At 36.6% G+C, this 26,896-nt stretch overlaps 1 protein-coding gene across 4 annotated transcripts in view; it reads left to right on the top strand.

Moving 5' to 3' along the window:
* LOC149796134 (adhesion G protein-coupled receptor G2-like) overlaps positions 1–26,896 on the top strand; it is a 201,031-nt gene that overhangs the window by 9,894 nt on the left and 164,241 nt on the right. For 3 of the 4 annotated variants that reach the window (XM_089966047.1, XM_089966050.1, XM_089966049.1), the window contains exons 2-3: positions 16,340–16,536; positions 17,119–17,212. The exons of the other annotated variant lie outside the window; for it this stretch is intronic. In XM_089966047.1, the coding sequence (XP_089822173.1) occupies positions 17,202–17,212 (11 nt within the window). In that variant the 5' untranslated portion in view covers positions 16,340–16,536; positions 17,119–17,201. The remainder of the gene's footprint in view (positions 1–16,339; positions 16,537–17,118; positions 17,213–26,896) is intronic. 4 annotated transcript variants of the gene reach the window in all.

Raw genomic sequence — 26,896 nt, 5'->3', positions numbered from 1 at the left:
ATTCATTTAACGCCCAGTGCTGGGACGGTGCAGACAGTTGTAGTTTACAATGACGGTTTGGAGCAGGTTTCAAGTGTTTCTTAATGACACTATTAATAGATATAAACACCGGTTTTATTTTTTCCTTCTTAGTTCATTTCATTAATTGAAAGAAATTGGTGCCAGTTGTGCAGGAAAATAACATCCATCCAAGTTAGCACGCATAACTGCGGCAGAGTACACGTTGCATTTAATCCAAAGTGAAAAAGAGATGGACCGTACAATAGGTTATCTGATTTCAAAGTAAATCTCCCTAATAAGAGTCTGTTTTTAAACCAATTAAGAACTAATGCATTTGTTTAAATTATTCAGTACTTTTACTGGACTGTAGTGGCAGTTATATTTCACTTTCCGTTAGAAAAATTAACATAATTTTTCTATGTTATTAAAAAAGGAATAATGTGGTTATATGCGTATGAATAAACGTATAATTAAATGTGGCTGGATATAAATCTATTTAACAATTCTGTACTATATAATGAAATATGAACATATGCAAAACACCATTCTTTTGGATTACACCATAAAAAAGCTCTTTAGGTCTACTACTCATAGACCAGAAGAGCTTATTGTCCGTTGTCCGTTGTCTGACCATCCGTTGGCACTAATTCGCTATCGATATTCCTCCTAAACTACTTGGATGATTTCGATGAAGAAAAAAACTTTACAATTACCGTATGCTTCTTCAGGCACAAACATTTTGATATAAACGAATGAGGTCTTCATATTTTAAAAGCAATTACGTCATTGACGTAACGTTATAAATGAAATGCATTATGAAACTTAACATGCACACACACACACACACACACACACACACTGTATGGTCCAGTTGGTATAAATGGAAATGATGCAGCTCCGACATCTAAGATTGCCACAGTGGTGGTCGCAACAGTGACCATCCTGAAATTCGTTTTATCGCTACTCATCCTGAATGAACGGTCATATAAACATTGGGTTTCCACTAAATGATTTCTTATGAGGTCTCGTTGGTCTTAAATGGAAGCGGCGCCGATCTAATGCCCATTATGGAAAAATTGAAATTTATTGAAAAATTTCTTATCGCTACTCGGCTTTAACAAAAAGTAATATTGACATGGGTTTTCACCAAAAGGCTACTTATGATGTCAAGTTGTTGAAAATAGTTTACATATGGTTTCCAATATGGCCACTACAGTGGACATCCTGAACATATTGTTCTCACTACTCCTCCTGAGTGGATTATCGTATCAACACTGGGTTTTTTTTAAACAACTTCTTACAATACATCAGTCACTCATTCTTTCCTCGTCGTTCCTCAGGTGGCTTCGACGAGAGAGCGCCACTACTGTTGGCAGCCCTACGTGTGATGATGTTCTACGTCCGGCCGCATTCCTTTTTCTCTTTCTCTATAGTCCTCCTCCAAGCCTCTTTGAATCCATGCCTCTTTCGTCTCCCATCTGGGGTCTAGCAAAGGGCTGTCCTGGCCGGTGCATCCAGTGACATTTGGAATACACGCACCAGATATTGCCATTTTCCTGTTTTCATAACAAGGGATGTTGATTCTGTCATTTGATGAAGGTGTTTTTTCTTATCCCGTTTGGCCAGAAAGTGCCAAGAATCTTTCGAAGACCATTGTTTCGAAGATTTCAAGCGTTTTGCTACTCTTGATATTTGGTGTTAGCTTCGAGCATTCTGAGTCGTACAGCAGCAACCTGATAGCAGTGGCCATTGCTTCGGTAAATACTCAGCTTGGTCTTGAGTCCGATTAGTTTGGATTTCCAGATGTGTCTCAGGCTTGATTTGCTTTGCTAATTCTGGTTGCTGTTTTTCTGAGTCTCCATTTGTGGACACCTTGATTTAAAGGTATCTGAATTCCTCTATCAACTCTGTTCACACTGATGTAATCGTTGGTTTTATGGTGTTTATTCCTTAATCTGGTTTTCATGTTGTTCACTTTCATTACGATTGTAAGTCTTTTCTTGAATATCTTGAAAACAGCTAAGTGTTGATGACATAATTGAGCACTTCCACGAATGAAGCGAGGGTCCTCCTAATTCCTCTTTTGCCTTCCACAACTGTCTCTTTCATTAGACATTCAATGACAAGGGTGAAGAGGAAAGGTGCAAGGTGCAGACTTGTTTTACGCCATGTTGATGCTGAAGCAGTTTGTGAGATGCTTGTCGGAGATGACGTTACACTGGAAGTCTTGGTGCAGAAGTTTGATGAAGTTTACAGTCTTCAGTGGGATACCATAGAATCGGAATAGTTTCCTGAGGGAGTCAGGTGAAGATTGACGAAAGCCTTTTCGACGTCTATGAAGACAATATTCAGTTGTCTGCTCCAGTATCTGTCGGGCTGTGAAAACCTGCTCAACGCAGGATGTTCCTTACCTGAAACCATTCCATTCCTTTCTGATGAGGTCATCAGCTTTGATCTAGATAATGATTCTGCTGAAGACCTTGGTCGAAAGAGATAGCAGGGTGATGCCTCTCCAGTTGCAACAGTTCCTAAGGGTACCTGTTTTGGTAGCTTTACAATGATTCAAGCTTCCACCAGACTGGGGTTTAATTCTCTCTTTCCACCAAAGTAGTTAATTTAAAAATCGTGTTATCGCTGAAGAATATCAAACAGTACTTTAACACTCAGTAGTTAAATGGAAGAAATGTCATATCTTGAATTGCTAGAAATTCTTTTCAGCCTGTAGAGCGTTGTTTTAGGGTGACTCTTGTCTTGTAAATTTTTTTCGTTTTCATTGACGATTGTAAGGAATTAGTAATTATTCTCATGTTGATACTCAAGAAATTTGCTTTTTTCCTTTGAAATCGTTATGACAAAGGACGTGATTTTATTGCGTTTCCATAACTGTTATCAAATCCCTGACTGGAATAGTTTTGACTTTCCTCTAAAGTTCATCTAATAGACGCAAGACTTATCATCAATCGACTGCTTATTTTCATGCATGTGTTATATCTTGTCAATTTCAAGTTGTTGACCAATCGATACCTAGATACCTGGAATGGTGCAAAATTTTGTAAAGATCATTTCGCAGTACATTCTGTCGTGGTCAGCCTGACACGCAACCATTAACACTGACGTATGGGCTAGACTCTCAATAAATTGCTGACTGCGAGGGATGGGATCGGCTCAGTTTGGCGCATGAAATTAATTTTAATTACAGTCAGTTCGATAATGGTTTGACAGATATGCCATTGTAATGTCACATGGCGGAGAATGGCGGAGTTGAGACAAATCAGAGACAAATTTTGTGAAATCTTGGACCATTTGAAACAGGTATCATAAAATTATATTTTCCAAATTAGTTATTAATAAAGGCGGACTCGAGAGGATTATTATGACTTCGTTGGGGGTGTTAACATATTTTGGCGGCTAGAGAAAGCTGTCCTGATTGGCTAAGCTAACGAGGGGTGTTTTTCCCAGACAAAATTCATGGTTTTAAAGTAATTTCCCTCGCGAAAGTAATCAATCAAAGTTCTCAGGGAAGCCAGAATTTAACTTCGAGAAAAAATAATAAGTAATTTATCTTGTTAGATAAATCCTGCAAGGAAGGGGATCTGGAAATTCGTGAACGCCTGAACCAGAGAAGAGACAGAGGAACGTATCTGACAATAAGCGAGCGAGGGCTAGGGAAGGTACTAAAAACAATTCTGACCTTTCAACAACAGTGATTTGAGCAAGACCGAAAGAACCATGTAACGGTGACATGCCGGTAATTTAAGTTCGATCATTCACTCGATTATATTATGAAATTCGTTTGATCGGTATAACAGAACGGCTAATTGAATTTCGCATAAATTATGTAACTTTATTTCTAAGAGAAAGCGAATTATTCAAATGTCATGTTCATTTTCATTTTGTTTATGTAATTGAATAAATTTTTATATTTTACATACGGGGGTACGTGTTGTTTTGTTTTATATCCCTGCACACATCTCTGTTATTCCATCCATTAATTTCATATTTGATTTTGATAACTCGATCCGGCCAAAAACACCGTGGTCGATCATCTCCAAGATAACAATAACCACAAACCATAATGGATTGGGGATTTCACACATCAACCCAAACCGCTCCGATGGCCTAGTGGTTAGAGCGCCCGCCTCGGATGCGAGAGGTCACGGGTTCAAACCCCGGTCGAGTCATACCAAAGACCTACAAAAATGGTACTAACAGCTTCCTCGCCTGGCGCTCAACATTAAGAGGTTAGTGTTAGGACTGGTCGGCCTGGTGTCGGGATAATGTGACTGAATGGGACATCATGCTACATGTCTGCGGCATGATGCCCCAGTGATAGACATCACATTAAACTGTCACACTGCAGACATCGTAGAGATATGACTGAAAATTTTTTAAGCTACGTTAATAATCTAAATCACACACACACACACACACACACACACACACACACATCAACCCCACCTTGTGACAATACCGCATCGAGATGTCAGACTTGGCAGTTTATATGTATAGAATGAAGATCGTAGATGGCGACGTAATGTGCGACTTTGACGAGTACTTCATCTCAAAATGGGCACTACTTTGGTCAGTGCCCTGTTTAGAATTGATTCAGATACTTGGTTACCAAAGTCATTAATCATAGCCCAATGTTAAATTTCTATCTTTGTTAATTGATTAAGTTTAGGAGAAATATCTTATAAAAATTTGAAGTCAAAATGTGAACATTTGTTGACCCATGTTGTCTTTAGAAGTATTGCGCAGTAATTTGCTTGAATTATTTTCATCGTTAGACTATAGCAACTAATTAATATAAATACCTGGTAGCTTCAGGAGAATGAATTGAAAGAAACATCATGTACACACAAGCCTCATACCGCTATACCCCATATTCAAAGTGTATACAAATGTATGCGATTAGACGATCAGTAAGCAATAGAATAATACCAACAAGGGTTTAGAATGTGTGGTAATGATGTAACAATCAAACTGTTTATTCATGTATAAGATGGTAATCTATTGTAAACAAAGCACTGGTAAATAATATATTATGCCTCCACCGTTCCGGTGGCCTAAGAAGTTAGAACGTCGACCTCGGATGCGGGAGGTCGCGGGTTCGAACGCTGCTGAGTCATATGAAAGATTTATAAAAATGGTACAAGCAACTAGCTGCCTTTGCTCGGCGCTCAGCACTAACAGGTCAGTGTTAGGACCCAGCGCAAGACACCACTATAAACTGCCACACCGCAGACATTGTAGCGATATGGCTGAATTTTTTTTATATAAAACTACGTTAAAAATCCAAAACACAGGCATATACATTACTATGCCTCCAAAATATACTACAGTGCCAAAGATTTTTTTTTCGTTTCAACAAGAGACAGAAAACAAAATTATATCGCAAAGATTCCAAGATGGTTTGTAAAGTTAAGATAAACTTACAATAAAACCTTCATAAATCGGCCCTTCTTGAATCCAGTCATATGAGAAAAGCTAATCCCACTAAAGTCGTTCTAATACTTATCCAGCTTCCATAAACCGGATCCTGCGTAATTCCGTCACCTGTCAAAATTAGCCCCATAAAGGTTGTTCTAATACTAATAAAACCGACCCCTCTGTAATTCGGTCACCTGGCAAAAATGTTCCTTAGGGCTCTATCATTTATCAAACCGCTGTATATTAGTAGATTCTAGAAAGCAACCGAATGTTGGTGTCCAGTGTACATTTGTTTAATTGTCTTTTCAGCATTTGTGGAGTTTAACATACATAATTGTGTCCGAGATCTTCATTCTTTTATTTTTGATGGAACTATCAGAAGGTGAAGAAAGTACATTCATCGTCTTTCAGCTGATGTTTGTTTCACGTTTTTATTTTTAGAATCTTGTAACCTAACATATTTCAGAATGGAGTGAATTATTTTCAGATATCTTGGCATATTATGATACAATTTTTTCTTTCCTTTTGAGACGGTCCAGATATGCCACAAATTGGTTTCCTGACAGAACTCATAGCTAGCTGCCCAATTTGTCCTATCTGCTTACTCTGTTGCTAACTCTGACCGAGTTCTAAAGTGACCACACCCTCAACATAAACATCCATAATTACCACGGCAGGGGGGAAAGTGCGGGCGGGGAAGGTGATTGCCATAAGTGTTCTACGTGAATAAATGAACGTTTACCTTCCTGAAATGTTGATATGGTAGACAAAAATCTTATCTCGCATTTTACAACTGTTTTTTTTTTTAAAAAATCTTTTAATATGAAGACTGAAGAATGTACAATTCGATTCACTACTATTCACTATACAATGGTAAAATCCCGACAATAAGACAAGTACGCAATTTGTCACTCTCTTCAGAAGACAGTACACCATATATGCGGTTTGGAAATTGGAGTGCCAGTCATTCCTCAGTGTTCGTTTTGATACGGTTAAATGGCATCACGTTTATTTCTCAGAGATGGAAAAGAATCGTTGGATGGAAGTCATAGTTCATTCCTCAGTCTATCTGTATGTAGGATGTTTTGGAAATACCCGTGTCACCTTCACTTATAATTGTAAATAATCATATATTGCTGTTCGAAAAAGGTCGATGCATACAATAAAGTGGAACTGTTTTGCTGCAAGGACGATTCTGTGTTTAAATAACTCAGAACAAACAATAAAGTCTAGCTTATTGGTAGGAAGGATGTTTCAGTATTATAAATAACTCGAAAAAAGCAAAACGGACAAGCTTTCTTGAGGGAAGGACAGTTCATTGTTTTAAATAGATTTTGATTTTATTCACTATTTATAAGTTTTTGGCAAATAGTTTTCACATTGGCAGTGTAATCTGTCGCTTTTGAAGGGGAAGACCACCCTTTGGATGAATATTTCATGTGAAATAAAACTTCTATCAGACGTATCATCTATCTTCAGTTGCTTAGAAAAACAGAGGAAAATTCAAACAAGTCGATCTGAATAATTTGGTTTCACATGAAAATTACTCATTTTCCTCTCTCGTACAGAAAATGAAACGAGCACAGTTGAAATTGATACTATATTCAACACCTTATCTAATTCCTTAATAAATTCAGAGGTATAAAAGAAGTTGGAAATGCCTAAATTGCTTGACTTTTACGCGGAATATTTCATCAGAATTATATTAACTCGATAACAGTTACAACTTTCTTCTTTAAAATAAACAACCGTAGGTAACAAATGAACCATAAGTCTGTAAAAGCTGCTTCGGTTTTTACTCATTACCCGTTTAAAACTTCTGAACGAAAGCCCCGTTGTGTCTAACAACCTTTCCACCGGTTAGGAAAATAACGTTGGAATTAAGTCTCTTTTAGTTTTCCTTACTGCAGTGTACAGGAATTAGTAAAGATCAAAGTGTGTGTTAACATCAAATTTAGAGTGTTTTCAGGGGTAGACTGACAAAAGTTAGGTACTATATATAACCCTGTAATAATAGAAGCGCAATAAATAGAGCAATATTAAATAAAAATTACTCTTCTGTTTGAAAAGCAAATAAATTAGGTATTTTTAAGTTCGGCATTCTTTAATGTTTGTTTTATTTTGTGTATTAAGAAGAAGGATAAAGTCAAGTTTTCATAAGAAATTACGCAGTTGGATGTGTGTACATCAATTTTATTTCAGAACACTTTTAACGGCAGAAGTGGGGACTAACTTTCCACGACAAAATGATAACAAATACTGTAATCACTCCAAGAGGCACCATTCAAGAACAGTTAAAGGTCTTATTCAAGTGTTGCATTGTGCTTTGTTTGGGTACAAGTTCTACAAGGATAAGTTAATTTCAACTGACAGAACGCAAATAGAGTAATTTCTCCCCAATTAATTAGGGCAGTAGAACTTCAACTAAACATTTCACGAAATCAAATGGGACTATGAAGCAGTGTTTGTAATAACATCCCGTCCAAACTTGAAACAAATGACCTGGACCACCCAAATGATAATGATTAGATGTAAAAAGCAGTGCTACGATTTTTCTTCCTTTATCCTCTGGGAAAAAGACTTAAAGAAAAGCTCCTCAATACGCAAGATGGATTGCACCAACAGTAGGAAAGAAATTTTGCCTATGAAAGTATCGCTCTTTCTAGTAATGATCGGAAACAATTTAAATTGTCTTCACAGAAGAGCTGTTATGTGCATTGATAATAATAATAATAATAATAATAATAATAATAATAATAATAATAATAATAATATTATTATTATTATTATTATTATTATTATTATCATCATCATCAACGATAAGCATGGAACTCGATAAGCCTAATCTAATTTTCGGTCTTTGCAATAAAATTATATTTAGTGATTTATATTAAAGAACTTTACGGAACAGTGGCAGTTTAACAATTTCTTGTCGAGTATATTGACGTCCACCACATTATACGCCGGCAGATCTGGTTCTCTGCAGTTTGCGGCCGTACTGGTCTTATAAGCGAGTACAGACGGTACATCTCTATCCGTTAATATGGATGTAAATAAACTTTAGCTTCACAACTTTGTTTTCAGTCAACATGAAGGAGCGAAGTATTTTTTTTGTTGTACTTCTGTGTCTACTTAAGTCAAATCTTGATATAATACAGTCCGTTGCGTTAAAAAAAGAGGGGAAGAATGGGTTTAGTGTTTCTTGTTTTCAACATTTAAGAGCGTTGCCAGCTAGTCGCGTAGAACCATAAACATTTTCTAACAATCGTTCATTAAAGTCGTCATGATATCTTTTGATCTCTGTTTAATAATAAATAGGAACCTATGCATGTATCCATTCTGGAGATAAATTTATTGTGTAAACGAATCCCACGCTTCTCTCGTGCTTTACGGCCTCATCAACTCTGCTATGTGTGATATAAACTGTTTCTGGGAAATTTAGAAATATCAACCAGAAACTAAGTTTAATACGCGAAAAGCTATCCCTATTTGCGTTCAGCAAGCGTCTTTTGCATGATAAACTCGTATCAAAAACGTATTTGTTTCTTGCCGTTTTCATGGGAACCCTCTACATTGAGAGAGAAAAGGAGAGAGCGTACGTGCACGCGCGCGCGCTTGTGTGTTTCCTTACGACTCATTATCAAAATAATCAAGTTACTGAGATGTCGCTGACAATCGATCACGCTGCATAACTTTACGTGACTTCTCGAAACACTGATTGATGGCACCCTCTTTTGTTGCGTGGCTTGTCATTAACACTGCCTTGTTAGCAAATGATTTCCTACTTTTACAATAATCGTTTGGTACAATTGAGTCATACGTGTTACGTCACTCTTCATACTGAAGGATAATATAATCCATCATAAGAATAAATGGCATATATATTGACAAACAATAATGCTTGAGATAATTCGTCTATTATTGTAATATTAAAATCTTCAAGCTGAAATACTTTTGTTCGAACATTATGTTTTCAAGAGAATATCTTCACGTATGATTTATAACAACAAACAATCTGAGGGTTCCGTCGAAATCTTGAAGTTTGCTGAATATTGACTCAGTTACATAATGGTAAATAACGATAGAGTACATGTATGTGGTTGTGTTCTGTGTAGTGATGTGATACTTTATGAAGCTTTGTACTGACATAAATATTTGCATATTAATTTCATTAGAGTACATATGATTGACAGACAACGTGGTAATTGTAAGTCGAGACGGTAACGTGAAGAGAACAAATGTCTTAAAGTTGTGTATTTGTATATTCTAACAAGTGTTCAGCCATTCCTAAATGTCCATATGTAAAGTAGCTATTGGTAGAAACATGATTATGGGATAAATCATATTTAAAATACTGCATTTAGTTCTCAATCGTTCTCAATCGTGCGTGCTCAACTTGACCCACCCAATCACCGACATACTAATATGAATGAATTTGATGTTTATCCAAGTAGAGGTTTGTTTTCAGATTTTTAATTAGTATTTCAATTGGTAACTTGTTGAATATTTGGATTGTGAAAAGTAGAAATGATTTTTGATACAATGTAGTTCTTCACAAAGAAGGCAGAATAGTATTCAAGGATCAAATACTAAAGATCGCTAGCCAATGACGGAACCAGTCACGTAATTTTGAAATGTCCGAATTTAGAATTCGACCAGCCTCATTTGGAATTCAAATGATTTTATGTAATCAGTATCATCAACTAATTGCCTAAGTGATGATTGTAAATCATTTGTGATGTCATGTATATATACCAAGAATAATATAGTCCAATGATCGATCTTTGAGGTAATCCTGCATTAGTAGTTTGAAATTCCGAAATTAAATACTTTAACCTCAATATTGTAAAAAATAAAGTCTAGGATAATGCATTCGCCAGCCTCACAATAAAGTATGTGCAATTACTGTACTTCCACACGCTCACTAGATATTGACTGATGCTGTTAAAATATGTAGTACTACAATTTTATGCAAAAGACAAACCGATCTTTTTCTATTTTTTATTTTCTTTCCTATATTGGTTAAGTGGGTGATGGTTACACTGAATTCCTGCCGAACAGTCACGTGTATTGGAAAAGAATCATCTTACCTCAACGGTTTTTACATTTCTGCGAAACACGCACGAAATACTGAATGACAAATATGGGTCAAACAAATGAGTCTGGAAACAGGGTTTCCACTGTGCTAGATAACCCTTGTTTACGTTCTTATAGTGTAGGTGTATTAACCCTTGTCTTTAGGTTAAAGTAGAATATCAATCTGTTGCATGGTTCTAAGATAAGCTGTCTGGAATCAAAGTCTATTTGGACGTGGAAGCTTAAAAAGCTGGAATGATTGCTGTTTTATTACCATGATTGCTTGTTAAACATGTTGCCTTTTCATAAAATGCTCTGCGTCTTCTGTAATAGTCTTTGTTTTCACACGCTCTTTGTGTTATGCAAAAGGAGTCGTGCCAATTAGGACTCAAATTTGTCTTAATTTATTGACTCCCGCTGCTTTAATACCTTTCGCCATATAACCCAGAGTAAAAACTTAACTTTACTTTGACAGGCATCTGACATTTTGACCAGGAGCGTATAGATATACTTCCATCAAAATAAAACTGCTTTTGAAACAAAATGACACAGAGGCGTATAATTTGCTCGTAATGTGTGAAATAAATAAATAAATAACATTCGAAATGAAAGCATCCTAAGCGTTTTCACTTCATGTCAACTTTATTACAATACCAAAGATATAAATGATGTTTTTTTTCAATAATCAAGACAGCCAGTGGGTAAAACGTGGGAAATTCCCTATCTGTAAAAATCAAACACTATACAAAGTACGAAACTATAGAGCGAGCGCAGCCTTAGTTCATTCCTTCTATACGGCAAGCTGCAGTTAGTTGAAAGTGACTCGTTGTTCTGATAAACGTTCGTAGATATAGTGAGATCAAATTAACAAACACAAGTCTTAAAAATATCTCGGAATATCTTGATAACAAGAATTTACGTAGCGAATCAGTAATACTTATCCTGCATTAGTGAAACGCAGTATGTTTCCAAAATAGGTTGCAAGTATTTGACGACATATAAACTAGGTCCATGTTATTTCTGTAAACTAAATTGGATTTAATATATAGTTTAATATGAGGCGCCGTAGCGGACAAACGTTGGTCCAATGAGAAAACTTGCAGTTGAAATTCAAATGTCGTATGTCGAGAAATCCAATATCACGTGTTGGATCAAATTGAATGTGCTTAAAGTTCCATTTTCTATATCAAGATTTTAGATTTTATATGTTGAATTATACAGCGATGGTTTAAAGTTCTATTTCCTATGTCGACGTTTTACGGTGTATGTTTTGAATTACAAAGCGGTGGTTTAAATTCCAATATCATATTTCGAGAATCCCTAATTCACACGTTGTATGCAACTGTTTATGATGAAAGTTCCATTTCATATGGCGAGTATTTAGATTTCATCTGTTAAATTTCACATCAACGAGAAGCAGCCTCTTGCTTAAAAATAATGCGGCCCGTTCACGAGAGCGACCTTTAGCGATTGAATTCATAGTCATTCTCAACCTATGAATAGTAACTTTCAAACTGTAAATGTATGAAATGCAATGGCTCCTCACAATTGAATACACAAATGATTATCTTAATAATCGATATTATTTTTAATTTTTAAGTGGACATTGTGTAATGTTACTTTCAACATCAACACCTCATTTCACCATATAACAAAATGATTTTTACAATCATTATATAATATCCAATCCACGTTGTTTAATGCAACAGATACAAACTAAAAACTCAACATACGAAATGGAACTTTCAGCAAAATCAGTGTGATTCAACATATTAAATTGAAACTCTCGGCATGTGACATTAAAAGTTCAACAACCGCCGTGTAATTCAGAAGATAAAATCTAAAAATTGACATTGGACATCGAATTTTTAACCAGCGCTGTGTATATTCAACAGATGAAATCTAAATACTGAATATATGAGATGGAACTTTCAACATAAAATGTTTGAACCGATACGTAAATTGGGAAGACTCGACATATGACAATGAAATTTCAACCACTGCCGTTTAATTCAAACGACACAATCTAAAACATCGACATAAAGAATATAACTTTCAACCACTACTGTTCAATTTAACAGATACAATCTAAATTCTCGACTTAGAAAATGGAACTTTAAGGACAAGCATTTTGATACAACAAGTGAAATTGGAATTCTGGTCATATGACATTAAAATTTAAACAGCAGCGTTCTGATTGGACCAGCTTTTGTCCGCTAACATCGATGTTCTGTGCGATTTTGCATCTGCGACAGACCGAAGTTGACCATGCGATGTAACGTCCATATCCATCATGGTTACCGTGTGTACTCGCCTATAAGTCAAACTGCAAAAAGCACAGATCCAGATCTGCCGGCGCATGGAGCACCGGCAGATCTGGATCTTGCAGCTTGTTATAAGTAATCCGTTGAACACACAACATAGACATTGGACTGCAGGCGCATTATACTACGGTAGATCAGGAGAGTTGTTCTTTGCAGTTTGACTAGCTATATATATAAGCGAGTACATACGGTACTCTAGAAGACCAGACTACCGACGTGAATTGGAAATTGATTCTGCATATTCCAAATCTGCTCAGTGAAAACAGAGTATGGTAACCAGTAACTTTGTATTATCATCCAGGACCCGCATGAAGAGTAGACTTCGTTTTCCGTTTGAAGTCTTTTCGGCAAACTCAAACTGATCAGTTCAGTTCTTATAGGTTAAAGTCGGCCTTATTATTTTTCATCGTCTTATCATGAATGACATATGAATTGGTAGATAGGGCAAATAAGCATTTATGTTTGCAGCGATTCATCGGTATAAGTTACATGTACCTCTTGTCAAGAAAACACTTTATGATATTCAGACATAGACCAACAATTGTTGGGGATGTCTTTTTTCTCATTTGAATTGAAATTAAAGTCAGATGTGGAAGTATGCATGTGAAACGTCGAAACCTTGGCTCTTTCAGAGAGTCACAATGTCTGTTTCTGTAGCATAATTATGTTGCAGAGTGTATTCCAGTCTATGGAATGCTCACCAAAAAAATTGAAACTTCACCTCGACAACACATCAGTATGCATAGTTATGGAAAATTGTAAGGAAGGTGATAGAGCTATCAATGTGCAGTCTGCCATAGCTAAAATCTTCAGCATGTTATCATAGGTCGCAAACTTCGCGTAGGTTGCTTCCCATCGTAGAGTGATGCAATGTAAAAGGCAGTTGAAAATTTGCTTGCATAAATAGGCGTATTTATTTCTTGGAGACCGTTTGACAAGCTTAATTTTCCAAGGGATTTGACATTTGAGTGAAAATTACATCTGAATTCTTGTTCGTTTCAATTCTGTTGGGATGCTATGGTAAAATTGTAATAGATAATAATCGAAATAGCTGGAAGACTCAATATCGAATATACGAACTCTCCTATTCTGACCAATTAACTATTACGAACTGAAAATCATTAAAAACTGGCGTGGAATAGTGCTGAACATGGGCAAGCTCTTTTGCACAGATGTGCCGTTGTCGCAGAGAGAGAGAGAAAGAGAGAGAGAGAGAGAGCAGTGGCGTGACTAGGAGGGTGCGGGCAGCACCGGGTGACACCATCAGAGGGTGACACCAAAATGACTGACTATAAACTTTTTGAATTTTTGTGCAGGAAGGAGGTCCATGGGGGTGACACAGTGAGTTACTGCACTCGGTGACACCAACCCTAGTGAATCCAGAGAGAGAGAGAGAGAGAGAGAATTTAGAAATGTTAATTAAAGCAGAATAATGACTTAGATGAACTGTAAATGCATTAAAATATTTTAATTGCCTCTTGTTGGTTCGTCATTTCGCTTAGTTTCTATTCCACGCTAATTTCCATACACCAGTACGTGAATTCCTGACAGTTCATGTTCAGTGTACAAGAGGCTAACCGTGTTTGTAGTTTGCACTACTTTCTTCATAAAAACCATATTTCATGCTTAAATCAGCAGCATGTCTTATATTGATTTAATACGTCCTCCCAAATTTGAAACACCCAGTGTCATATACTGTAAAAATGATGATCTCATGACGTCATCTCTTGCTGAGTGTCAGCAATAAAACATATACAATTTCACGATACTGTCCTTTATGCCATGGAATGTAATTTAATTACTGCATGAATGATTAGTGTCTTCCATCCTTTTTACGACTCAAGTTGCCTGTCAATCGATTCATTAGTGTCAAATCAAACATTGCAATATGGTCTTGATAGCGAGATTCCATGAGACTCTGCAGGATCCATAATGACTGATTGGCTCCATAGTGGAATCAAACTTTGAAGAGAGAAATCGGTGATGCATTCTATATTGCCCATATGAATTTTCGGTGATTGTGGAAGAGCAAAAGATAAAGGTATTTATGCTTCAGGCAACCGTAATAAATAAAATATTGTTTATTCAATTATTATCCACGCTCCGCTTTTGCTTCTTTTAAGCATGAACGAGTTTGTTTCCGACACGTATGAAAACATTGCACTTTGGAAGCACTTTTTCTTAATTAAAATTCATTTCAAGAATAAATTTAGCGTTCTTTCTTCAGAACTTGAAGCCCTCCATTTCCCGTTTTCTTTCCAAAATACATTTCATTTTTATAGTAGTAAATTGTGTTCTGGCTTCATTTTGAAAACGTGTAATTTGGCATCTTTTAAACTCGAATTTGATTCCTTAGGAAGAGACTTTTCTATAAGTAGCTAACGTCATATTTGTAGCAAGAGTTATTGTCACTAACCCAAATATCTACGGATAGACTTGAGTGTGATCGAACTTACTCTTGATCGAGTAAACTGTATAGTGACGTCATCGAGAAAATAAAATGACTATCGAAAAGCATGTGGTTTCTGTTTCCCAACGTGGCTGATGTGAGAAAATCGTATCATGCGACGTTTGAATAAAAATAAAAACAGATATAAAACGAAGATTAAATCTGGATGTAAAACGTTGTTTTGTAATTAACTTATCAGGATGATATATTAATGCATTTAGCATAATATAAATTTCAAATATTTTTGTCCCTTACAAGCAGTAGAGTACTAACGGAAGGTGGGGGTGCGGTTGGGTGGAACGGGGCTCCAGAGGTCTCGGGACGCCAAAAACCATAGGCGCCAGAGGTCTTGGGGCGCCTTCGTTATCGCTCCGGTTGCCATTTACCCTTAGTACGCCACTGTTTACGATCAGTTTTGCAGAGTAATAAGTTTCCATGATCACCTTATTCCAGTAACGAAAAGTCTCAACTTTAAAGCATATCACAATTTATTCAAATTTATCTCCAAACATCGTGCAGCTTTTTCTTTTAAAACGAAAACACAAATCCCAAACAACTCAAGTATTCTTTTGGCAAGTAAAGGCTTAGTTTAACTTCATGGATTAGACTTTAGTGTTTGATCGAACTACATCTTGAATACGATACGCATGTTTCATCCAATATTATTTTGTAACTCACAATCACCTTTTATGACCAGGACATTTCTTTCGCTAGCTGGAGATGAAGTCCTCTCCAAATCCGTCACATATCCGTCACTTGCCTTATTCTTTTCTTGAACTGTCATTCAAGTCATTTATTTTTCCTGCGGGTGGTTCAATCAATTATTGCGTGTAATTCATACATCATATATAATTAAACAGGTAATGAATATAAACGCTGTATGAAATCTACGAGACATCATTATTCAGTGAACCGAAACGGTACGGTCTGGACTCACCGTCTTATATTCGGTTTAGCAGACATGGAATAAAAGTCAGAAGTTAATGGGTTGTGTTATTCTACATGTTTGATCCGTGCAACATAATATATCTCGTTTATGGACATAAATAATTTATTGCAGCTATGGTGGACTTCGATAGCGTATTGAAGAATGAAGAGAATGAACCCAAGCAAACATCATCTCATCTCTGTATTTAAAACATTTATAGCTTTTGAGGTGACGCAAGGAGGACGCTGGCATGATATACGGGAATTTAACGACATTCAACGATTTAAAGCTACCAGGGAAATGATAGACAAGTGACCATATATTAGCAGGTACATCCTGACCTTTACATGCGATCTATGTATGATGCATACGTAAAATCTATAGCAGTGCCTTTCTATCGCAAAACCACATTCCTTTCGGTCTCGACTTAAAATTGAATATCTTCATTCAGAAAGGACATACGTGGACCTAAACAACAATTAAAAACAATATGTGATTTAGAAATATATTTAAAAAATTGCCACTTTCGATGTCATTTATTTTGATTTTTTAAATTTAAGAAAAAGGTGTTCCCGAGAGTATTCAGTAAACAGGTGGACAAAGAGCAGTGCACGCCCACGATCTCAGAACAGTCAATTAAAAGTTTTGTTTTGAAAGGATAAGGCAAGCCAACATAACTAGGAGGCCCGTAGTTGTGCTTTAGAGTTGAATTACAGCAGCGGTGCCCAGGAAAGGCCAATCTATTCAATTAATCAGTGAGGCAGAGAGAGAGAGAGAGAGAGGTTAGACCAGCGAGTGGATTACTCAGACTACACCCCGTGTTAGCCTTGTCAAGCTTTTACTAGGCTGAACTTCGCTGTCATTCTTGTATGAAATACGATTGTAAACCATTCACTTGTTTTTAAATTTAGCATATTGAGTGACGCCTTTGGAGTTTGTTGAAAGATACCGAATTCATGAGTTGAGATAATAATCGTTTTTCGTCAGGGAGGAAATGCAAGAAAGGTAAGCTTTTTATTTCTTTTACTTTACTTTAATAACTTCGTAATCCTGTCAAACAATATTGGGAACTGAATTATGAACGATTCAAATAAAAAACTTCAACATAAATGTTACCCCTAAAAAGTAATATCTATAAATAATTCCTTTCAGATGACACTATGGTCACAGTTTGAAGGCGATTTTATGTACGAAAATTCATTTGAATGACAAATACTACCATGTGAAAAATATGTATATATTTTACTAACATTTCTGTCGTAGAACCGCATGCTAGTTGAATTTTTAGAAGTCATTTGCAAAATATAATTCAATGATGCTTTAAAATGACTGAAATACTTTTTATGTCCGACCGTAGTCGTTCCAGATGAAAGAGACACTAATTACATCGGATTAAATATATTGTTCACAATTAAATTGTTTTCCATTTAAATGCTTATATTTTGTAAAAGACGGCGATAATGGAACTCGAAACGATCTTGTTGCACAGAGAGAGAGAGAGAGAGAGAGAGGTAATTTAACCCGTCAAACTTATATTTATGTTAAAATCGATCGATGTGAATATGTACAAATTATATTCATCTTATTCCCACGGACACTTTTAGTGTAAACTTATATATTTTGACATGTTGATGATGTTTTAGCAATACTACCAACGTCATCTCAATGATCATACAAACCTACTTGGTATCATATATATATATATATATATATATATATATATATATATATATATATATATATATATATATATATATATAAGATTATATTATCTATAAATATCCGTAGTTTTCAGAAAACGATATTTTTAATAAAAAAATTTAAGTTTCGCAGATGCGATCATTTATGAGACACCTGGTTGAAACTTATGCTGCAATTTGCACATGAACGGACGTAAACAAATATTCTTGATTGTAATAAATGACGGATTTATGATTTTACTGCCGCTAGGCATTGCCAGAGTTGTTGCCCCTACCACCAGTAAAATGTTAAAGCCTGTCAACAAGATCCTTTAAAGACCCTACCGTCTTTAAAGGATAGCAAAATTTAGCTAGAGCTTTTCTTTCTTTCTTTTATTTAAAGTAAATAAATACAAATCTTTAACAAAGCCAGATTTTCATTCTTTAAAATTTGCTGCCTCCTCCTCCTCGAGTTTGCCTCCCTGGACAGTTGCCTTGTCTGCCTAATCCTCAATGAAACCTACTGACATTTTAGTATAATATGATGGAAACAAAGCTCGTAGACTGTAGAAATTAACATGGTCATGGAGATGGAAACTGTGTTACTCTTAGTTGCAACACGATGTTGTGTCAATATATTTCCCCACTGTTTACAAAAGACAAGCAAGATATGGGGTCTGCCTAAAGTCTAAATTAATATATTTTCATTTCCTCCCTTGCACAGAAGGCATGTCTACAATTCAAGTTGAAAAACAAGAGAAACAGCAATGCGAGTATAGATTCAGTAAACTAATTAGTTAGAACTCGATTGTAAATATTTTTTTTAAGGCTGGGCATTTCTTCATCGCTACGAATCTCACTCCCATATATTACATACAATAAATCTGCAGCTGGTTGTTTTAATCTAAGGAAGAATAATCGGAAAAAAGGAAGCAAAACCCGCCAGGGCTTAGAGACGTTGACTCAGCATTTAGTACAGGTGATTAATTACCGGGTAATGTGTGTCAGAATTGATAATCATGAATTGACTTCAAATAACAAAAAATGGGAAGGGGGGGGGGGGAGTCGACAATGAGGGGTGGGTGGGTTTCTACTATTTTTAATAACCTGCTTCTACACCAGTTATGCTTACTTTCAATCCACAATTTCCTTTTTTGCAACACTAACCCCAGTAATTTTTCCATTATTGTCTATTTCAAGAACTTGGTGACACCAGGAAGACATTCAGCTCAAAATTAAACGGCTTGGTACCATCGCTTACTTTTGGAATGAATACTTGGTTTATGTTAATTTAAATGTCAATTAATGCATGCATCATTTGATTGTCATGTAATTAAGAGCTTGGAAGCCAGTTTGTAAATATTTTCAGACAGCATAGATTATGGTTAGGCAGTGAACGAGTGGTTGATTAAAATGGAATTTGTTATTTTATTGTCAAACCACTATTCGTACTGGAGTTATTATGACATGAACGTTTGACTGAATTATCAAAAAGAACAACAACTACCACTGCACCAACAACAATAGAAACATCACAATATTTAATCGTACAAATCTTGGAGTGTGTCACAAATGTTTGGAATAGTTGTATTAAAAAAGATATTCCTTGATTAATTTCTAAGAAGATACAGTCAGGAAGAGTTGGTTTATTCAATTAGGCACAAGTTGTTGCATGTATAAGTTGTAACAGGATACTGATGTGCGTGACGAACACAAACAATGCTTGGCTTGCTTGTTCTGATTCCTCGTTAGAAACTCACAAGCAGTACCTGATTTGGTCAGTCGGAGCCTGCGTCAGATACGCACAAATAATACCTGATCTGAATTTGCTGATTCCGCGTCAGAAACACGCAAACAATAGATGGTTTGGTTGAACTGAGCCTGCGTCATAAACACAAAGCAATTCCTGGTTCGGTGGGGTCGTGCCCGCGTCAGAAACTCCCAAACAATACATGACTTGGTTTTGCTGAGCCTGAGTTAGAAATACACAAAAAAATACCTGGTTTGCATGGGCTGAACCGGCATCACAGACACACAAGCAGTACCTAGTTAGGCTGGGCTTATGTCGAGTAAGAAATGAACAATCACCACTTGATTTGGATGGCTTGAGGTCGTGTCAGAAACACACAAAACAAAACCTAGTTTGGTTTTCCTTGGTCCACTTCAGAAACGCACAAACAATACTATGTTTGGTAGGGATGATCCTGCGTCAGAAACGCACAAACAATGCCGGGTTTGGTTGGGCTACGTCCGCGTCAGAACCACACAGACAATTCCTGGTTTGCTTTGCCTCAGCCCGGTTTAAGGTATTTTTACCTGAAAGTTGTAATACAGCAAATTTAAAACATTTCATTTCCAAATTTATGAGTTCCAAGAAGTTTTAATGGAAGTAAGACACATAACTGGTTGAATTCACGGCAAAGTTAGCAAACTCCAATCCTATTAATAGATTTTACTTGGTTTGATATATAATATTTAACGATCAGAATTATCATATACCTAAATATAAATCTGACACTTGAAGGAACTTGCCAAAATGTAAGAAATCTCCTTTTACTTAAAACTTCATAAAAATGAAGTGATGTCGACATGAAGTTATGCATGTGAAATATGGAGTAATAATTCTAGTCGGTAATAGCATAAACAGCATAACGTCGATACTTGCTTATAAGTTAAATTTAACTGCAAAGATTGATCCCGATCTCCCGTCGCATGATGTGCCGGCACATCAGGGTCTACGACTTTGTTTTACTCATAACGCATAACTAACTACGTAAAACCAGATATGTTAGCCCGTACTGAGACGCAGATTTTGGTCTGTACGGCTTACAGTTGGACTGGACTTGTAAAAGAGTATGCTCGACATTACGTTGTGAAGAAAGTTCGTGGTTTTACGTAAACTAATCGATCGGGCATTTGGGGATCGATAGTAGAATCTGAAAGTATACAGTGCAGGGCCAGTTTGGGCATAAAACTGCACCGGGACTGACATAAAGTGATAGAAGAAAGTTGTTATTTGTGTATAAGTTATTCACACTAAATCATGATGTAGTCTCAAAACAAATACTGGAGCGATAGCTCTGCAAGTTCTTTGGTGGAAGTAACTAAAGACAGTCGAACTTTGTCCTTGATACAGTATATATATAATCATCAAATGTGTAAATTCAGCTTGACCGGATATTTAAAAAGACTTTATAAATACGCTTATCATGCCTACCAAAGCTCACGGGAAACAGACAATACACATAGGCGTTCTTAATATTAGAATATCTTTGTGACAGAACAGGATGATTGGAGATAATGATTTAATTCAGTTTAAAGACTCATAGAACAATAGAACCCGCATTCATAAACCTCACGACAAACTCTACCTTTTGTCAAAAATCACCCGACATATTGTACAACTTGGGGTAATAATGCATAATTTTAAACCATACACATGTTGGCATTTTGAAGGCCCTTGTAAAGATTTGCTTCCTTTACTTGTGTCCTCTTGACATCGTTTAGTGCAACTCAGTTTAGTTTTGTTACGTAGGTCATCGTTGTGGTGACAGATCTACAAGATCGCACAGAGAAGACGTTAAGAAAATACTTTTTTAGAATTTCTACTAGGGTATATCCCCAGCCCTAATGAAAATGTGATAACTGTACAAGATTATAGCTCGTGCAGCTTGAAGTATTTGTGGTTATTTAAAAAAAAAAACCATTAAGATGTACCAGTCCGATCTCAAATTCATAGTATGGAGATATAAATAGGTCATTAATATGATGTACCAGTCTGACCTCAAATAACTAGCATGTGATATGAATGGGTCATAAAATTCATGTACCACACTGATCTCACTACTCAGTATGGCTGTATGAATGAATAATTAATATGATGTACCAGTCTGATCTGAAATACTTACTAACTTACTATGGCATATGAATGGATCATAAAAGCCATGTATCAGTCTGATATCGATACATGGTATGGCTATGTGAATGGATCCTTTATTCGAGTCTTTAGTGTTCTGATTACACTGGTCAACAGTGAAATCATTACTGACTTGAAAAGGCCCTAATCTGTAGTATTTTGGTGTGCCGAACACGAATATAACCGTGAAAAATTTGTATTGGCTCTCGTTTTGAAGATATTCATATACCTCATTTTCTATGTTTCACTGTGTAAATTTCTCCAGTAGGACTGCAGCAACATCCGGAATAATGATGTAACATTGCATAATACCATCATGCTCACATCATCCACAGTTGATTGCATCATTTTCTGATGCAATGCAATACTAATGCCATGCGGCTGCTGAAGTAAGTTGACGTCAGCAGTGTACTATACATGTGTAGGCCTATTATACTAATGCCAGGCGGCTGCTGAAGCTGACGTAAGCAGTGTACTATATAAAGCCCAATCAGATAGGTTCAGCATTTAAAATATTTTAGACGTTGTGCGAGACAGTTCAAGCTACTGTTACATAAAACTTATTATTTTATCCATTTACGTACAATAAAGAACAGTAATGCCTCGAAAGTGTGTTAATACCGCGGACAATTTTTGCTATATTTGTGGGGAAGTGACATTTGCCAACCAGAAGAAAAGTATCAATTCTCAAGTGAAGAAGGCATATCATCTTTACTTCGGATGCAAGGTTGGTGACCAAGACAAGCCTTGGGCTCCGCATATATGCTGTGCTACATGTACAACACAGCTTTCACAGTGGTTGAATTGCAAAAGGTCATCAATGCCGTTTGCAGTCCCAATGGTGTGGAGAGAGCCAAGCAACCACCTAAATGACTGTTACTTCTGCTTGGTTCCTCCTCTTTCCGGCGGAATAACGAAGCGAAAGAAGTCGAGAATAGTCTACCCAAACATTCCGTCTGCATTGAGACCAGTTCCACATGGTGAGGGACTTCCTATTCCAGAACCTCCAGCAGAATATTCTCTTGATTCATCTGACGAAGACAAAGGTGAGTCGACCTGTTCTTCTCCTGGTCCATCAGCATGCAGTGATCCAGATTTTCACTGTGGTGCATCATCAACCCCACACAGAATAACACAGGAAGAACTAAATGACCTGATTCGTGATTTGGACTTATCAAAGAACAAGGCAGAATTGCTAGGATCAAGACTCCAACAATGGAATCTTCTAGAAGAAGATGTCACAATTACTGCATATCGAAAGCGCCACCAGCAATTGGAGCCTTTCTTCAGAAAGGAAAGTAATCTGATATTCTGTTCCGATATTGAGGGCCTCATGAATGCTTTAAAAATCACTCATGACCCACAAGAATGGAGACTATTTGTGGACTCTTCGAAACTGAGTCTCAAGGCTGTGCTTTTGCACAATGGAAACATTCTTCCATCTATTCCAGTAGCGTATGCTGTCCACATGAAAGAGACATACGATAACTTAAGGCAGCTACTGAATTCCATTGAGTATAACAAGTACAGCTGGCACCTCTGTGGTGATTTGAAGGTAGTTGCCCTTTTAATGGGACTGCAGCAAGGATATACAAAATACATGTGTTTCTTATGCGAGTGGGATAGCCGAGCAAGGGAAATGCACTACATGAGGAAGGAATGGAATCACAGGCAGAATGTAGCCATTGGAGAGAAGAATATCCAACACCCAGCTCTGGTTGAGGCTCAGAAAATCTTGCTACCACCCCTTCACATCAAACTAGGTTTGATGAAGAACTTCGTGAAAGCCATTGACCGGACTTTGCCAGCATTCCGATACCTGCATGAAAAATTCCCTCGACTCAGCGAAGCAAAGATTAAAGAGGGAGTTTTTGTGGGTCCTCAGATTCGAGAGCTTTTCAAAGATGACCGGTTCAACAACTTGCTGGAAGGTGACGCGAAACAAGCATGGAATGCTTTTCGCCTAGTTTCTACAAACTTCCTCGGAAATGTTAGGGCAGAAAACTATAAGGAACTAGTAGAAGACATGTTGATGAAGTATAAGAAACTTGGCTGCAATATGTCTCTAAAGATTCACTTCCTTCATTCCCATTTGGATTTCTTTCCTAGCAACTGTGGTATTGTTAGTGATGAACACGGCGAACGTTTTCATCAAGATATCGCAACAATGGAACAAAGATACCAGGGAAAATGGTCCACTACAATGCTGGCTGACTACTGCTGGACACTCCTCAGAGATGCTCCCGAACAGCTGTACAAGAGACAGGCGAAGAAATCTAAGATGTAGTCAATGACTTGATTTTTTATAGGTAGGCTATTACAGTTGACCTTTTACTATTGGAATGCATTTCGTTATGTAAACATTAATTTCTTGCAGATTACAAAAAAACTAGAGCCAATTTTGCAATTTGACTGTCATATTCGTGTTCAGCACATAAAAATTGATAAGAATTGACTAATTTTATTTCAGTAACATGACTTTTGTAAAAATTTGTTGTCCAGTGTTATCTAATTTCAATTGCTAGTCATACATACACTTTTACGACCAATGTTGAAATTTAATTCAGATTACTGTTACTTAGTACAGCCATTTACTTGGCAAGGGATGGCAATGTCACCTTTCACCCGCGGATGTATACTATCTGTCACCGTAATAGTGAAACCATTCCTCATTGGGTAATGATGGAATGGTACCCATCCGCCACAGATCCATTGCTTTTAATAATTGTGCGTGTGCGTGTTTGTGTAATGTAAATTCGCATACATGTTAGTACCACTTTCATGTGACTTTACATTTCGTTATATTTCTATGTATGTCATTTGGTATAAATCTCCTGACAGAGGAAAGAAAGATATAAAAACATTTAAATGGTTGAAACGACGTCAGAGCAAGATTCATCCAATGCGATTGCTGAATTCTAGTTGGTTTAGTATATAATATTTGGTACTCAGCATAATGACACGCTTCAACCTCTATCCGGGTTTTGCACACATTTAGACAAGGTATTGGAAGTATATAATACTTTGTTCTGTCACGTAATTGATTAGAAACTGGATAATGAAGTGTACACGTCTTTGAATTCAATACAACTGACGCACGGACCGCACTGAATATCCTATTATTTACTGTCTGTTTTAGCAAGGTATTAAACATCATTAACTAGGACATCTATTACAGAGAAGAGCGCTCATTTAGTTTTCATTTATGATAAGATTATAATTTGGATATTCTGAAAGAAAGAGTTTGATAATTTCAATTTCACCAACCATCAGCTGCCGTTATTTGATACATTAGTATTGATAAAACGCGCTTTCAGGAGTCTGCAACATCGACGCACTTTTTTCGGGCAGTTTATTCTCTAGATATTAGTAAGCTGGAACTTTTCCAGATTCTTATTTTGGAGTTAAAATCCAGACTGTCGCTGAAGTCTAGCAAAAGAGCCACGTGACATTCGTATATCTAATAAACAACTTTCTGTTTATTGCAAGTATCCTCAGTGTATATGTGAACTTATAAACAGGTACTAGCCAGTCAATCTCATTATTAGGGTCATTCACAGAGCTGAACAATTATGTTTCTCAAGATCATAAAAGCATCGTCCAACCGCCGCCATTCATACAGTCTTTGACAGCTCACATGGATATAAATAAATAACCTTTCACGAAGAGCTATTACTATGTTCTCTATGCTGTCCATTAATGTATACAAAATAACGTGTTCCGTGTCAGTCAGCGGTGAACGATCTAACATAAATGGTAGCGCAGTGTAACGTGTCGTTCCTGACATATTTCATATCTATGGTGCTGCTTTCAGCAATGCATATGAGTATTGCATCACCAGGCTATCAGAAATACGCTTGCAGTATGGTATGATATGATATGGCATTGACATATATTTCAATTTAATATATGTTAAATAATTATATTAAATGCTCGGACCTAGACTTTACCCTAACGCAACCAAACTTCACAAGGGTTTTCTTTTTCATTTGGCAATTCCTGCAACATTTCCATGGAGATATATAGCTTTGTTTTTCAATATCTGTCAGTTTCTCATCATGGCCAGAAGGCAAATTTATATGGAAATACATGTAATGTCACTCAATCTGCCTTTCAGTTAAAGTTCTACTATATAGTATAAACATATTTCGTTTAAAATATGGTTCGTATGATTTTGTTGGTTTTTACGGCACTTTTAACGTACTAGCGGGTATATCATGCTGATGAAATGGGAGCTAAGTGCCTTACCCAAGAACACGCCGAGGCAGCCGACCCGGTTTGGCCTGTGCCGGCATACGTGTCCGACGCTCCATCAACTGAGATTTTGCCGCTCCCAAACATACATTCTGCACCAAAGCAGCTAAGTAAGCTATCAGGCGATTTACTTTCCAGTTTTTGGATATTATCCCAACGCCGACAAACTCGGAGGGCACGTATGAATGTCAACAGTGATAAATGGATTCAAAGACTTGGGCCCATAACTTTATTTTAAAGATTTGCTAAGTTCAGTATAATATCTGATTTGGTTGTATTTTAAGATCATTAAAAGAGACGTCAAGCCGATGTGTTAACAGGTATTTTTGTATAAAACATAGCCCATGTTTATTGGAACATTTTCTGTTGCTAAATCTTCAGTTTCAAAAGTGCATAGTTTAGCACGTTGTCAGCCTCTTCATTTTCAGAGGTAAGTAAATCATGCACGTAGTCAGAATCCCATAATGTCTAAAAAGAAGTGATCGGTTTGGAAAAACACGGGAACTTTTGAAGTTTATCCAAACACATATTACAGTTGTGTTGGATTGAAAATAGTACATTTAATAAAGTCAGAAGATTATTATCTGTGACTTTCCAAACCATAGGCTGTCTTAACTCCATATTCGAGTACTATTTTTATCCAAAGAACAAATGTCCGTAGAAAGCATGTTTCCTCCACAGTTCGGAGAGTACCTCTTCAATGCGTGTTACTTTTTGTTATTGACTTTTTTAGTATAATTCAATCTTTGACCTTTTCATACATTCTACAGCGTCAATTGTTATAAGACCATTTTTTTCCAAGGCATTTGTGGTGCGTCATACATTTTTTTCATGAATAAT

The sequence above is a fragment of the Sinohyriopsis cumingii genome, chromosome 7 (genome assembly GCF_028554795.1).
Source record: "Sinohyriopsis cumingii isolate HCF-2022 chromosome 7, ASM2855479v2, whole genome shotgun sequence".
Lineage (NCBI taxonomy): Eukaryota > Metazoa > Mollusca > Bivalvia > Unionida > Unionidae > Sinohyriopsis > Sinohyriopsis cumingii.
The sequence above is the reverse complement of the archived record's forward strand: the minus strand, read 5'-3'. Positions and strand labels throughout refer to the sequence as shown.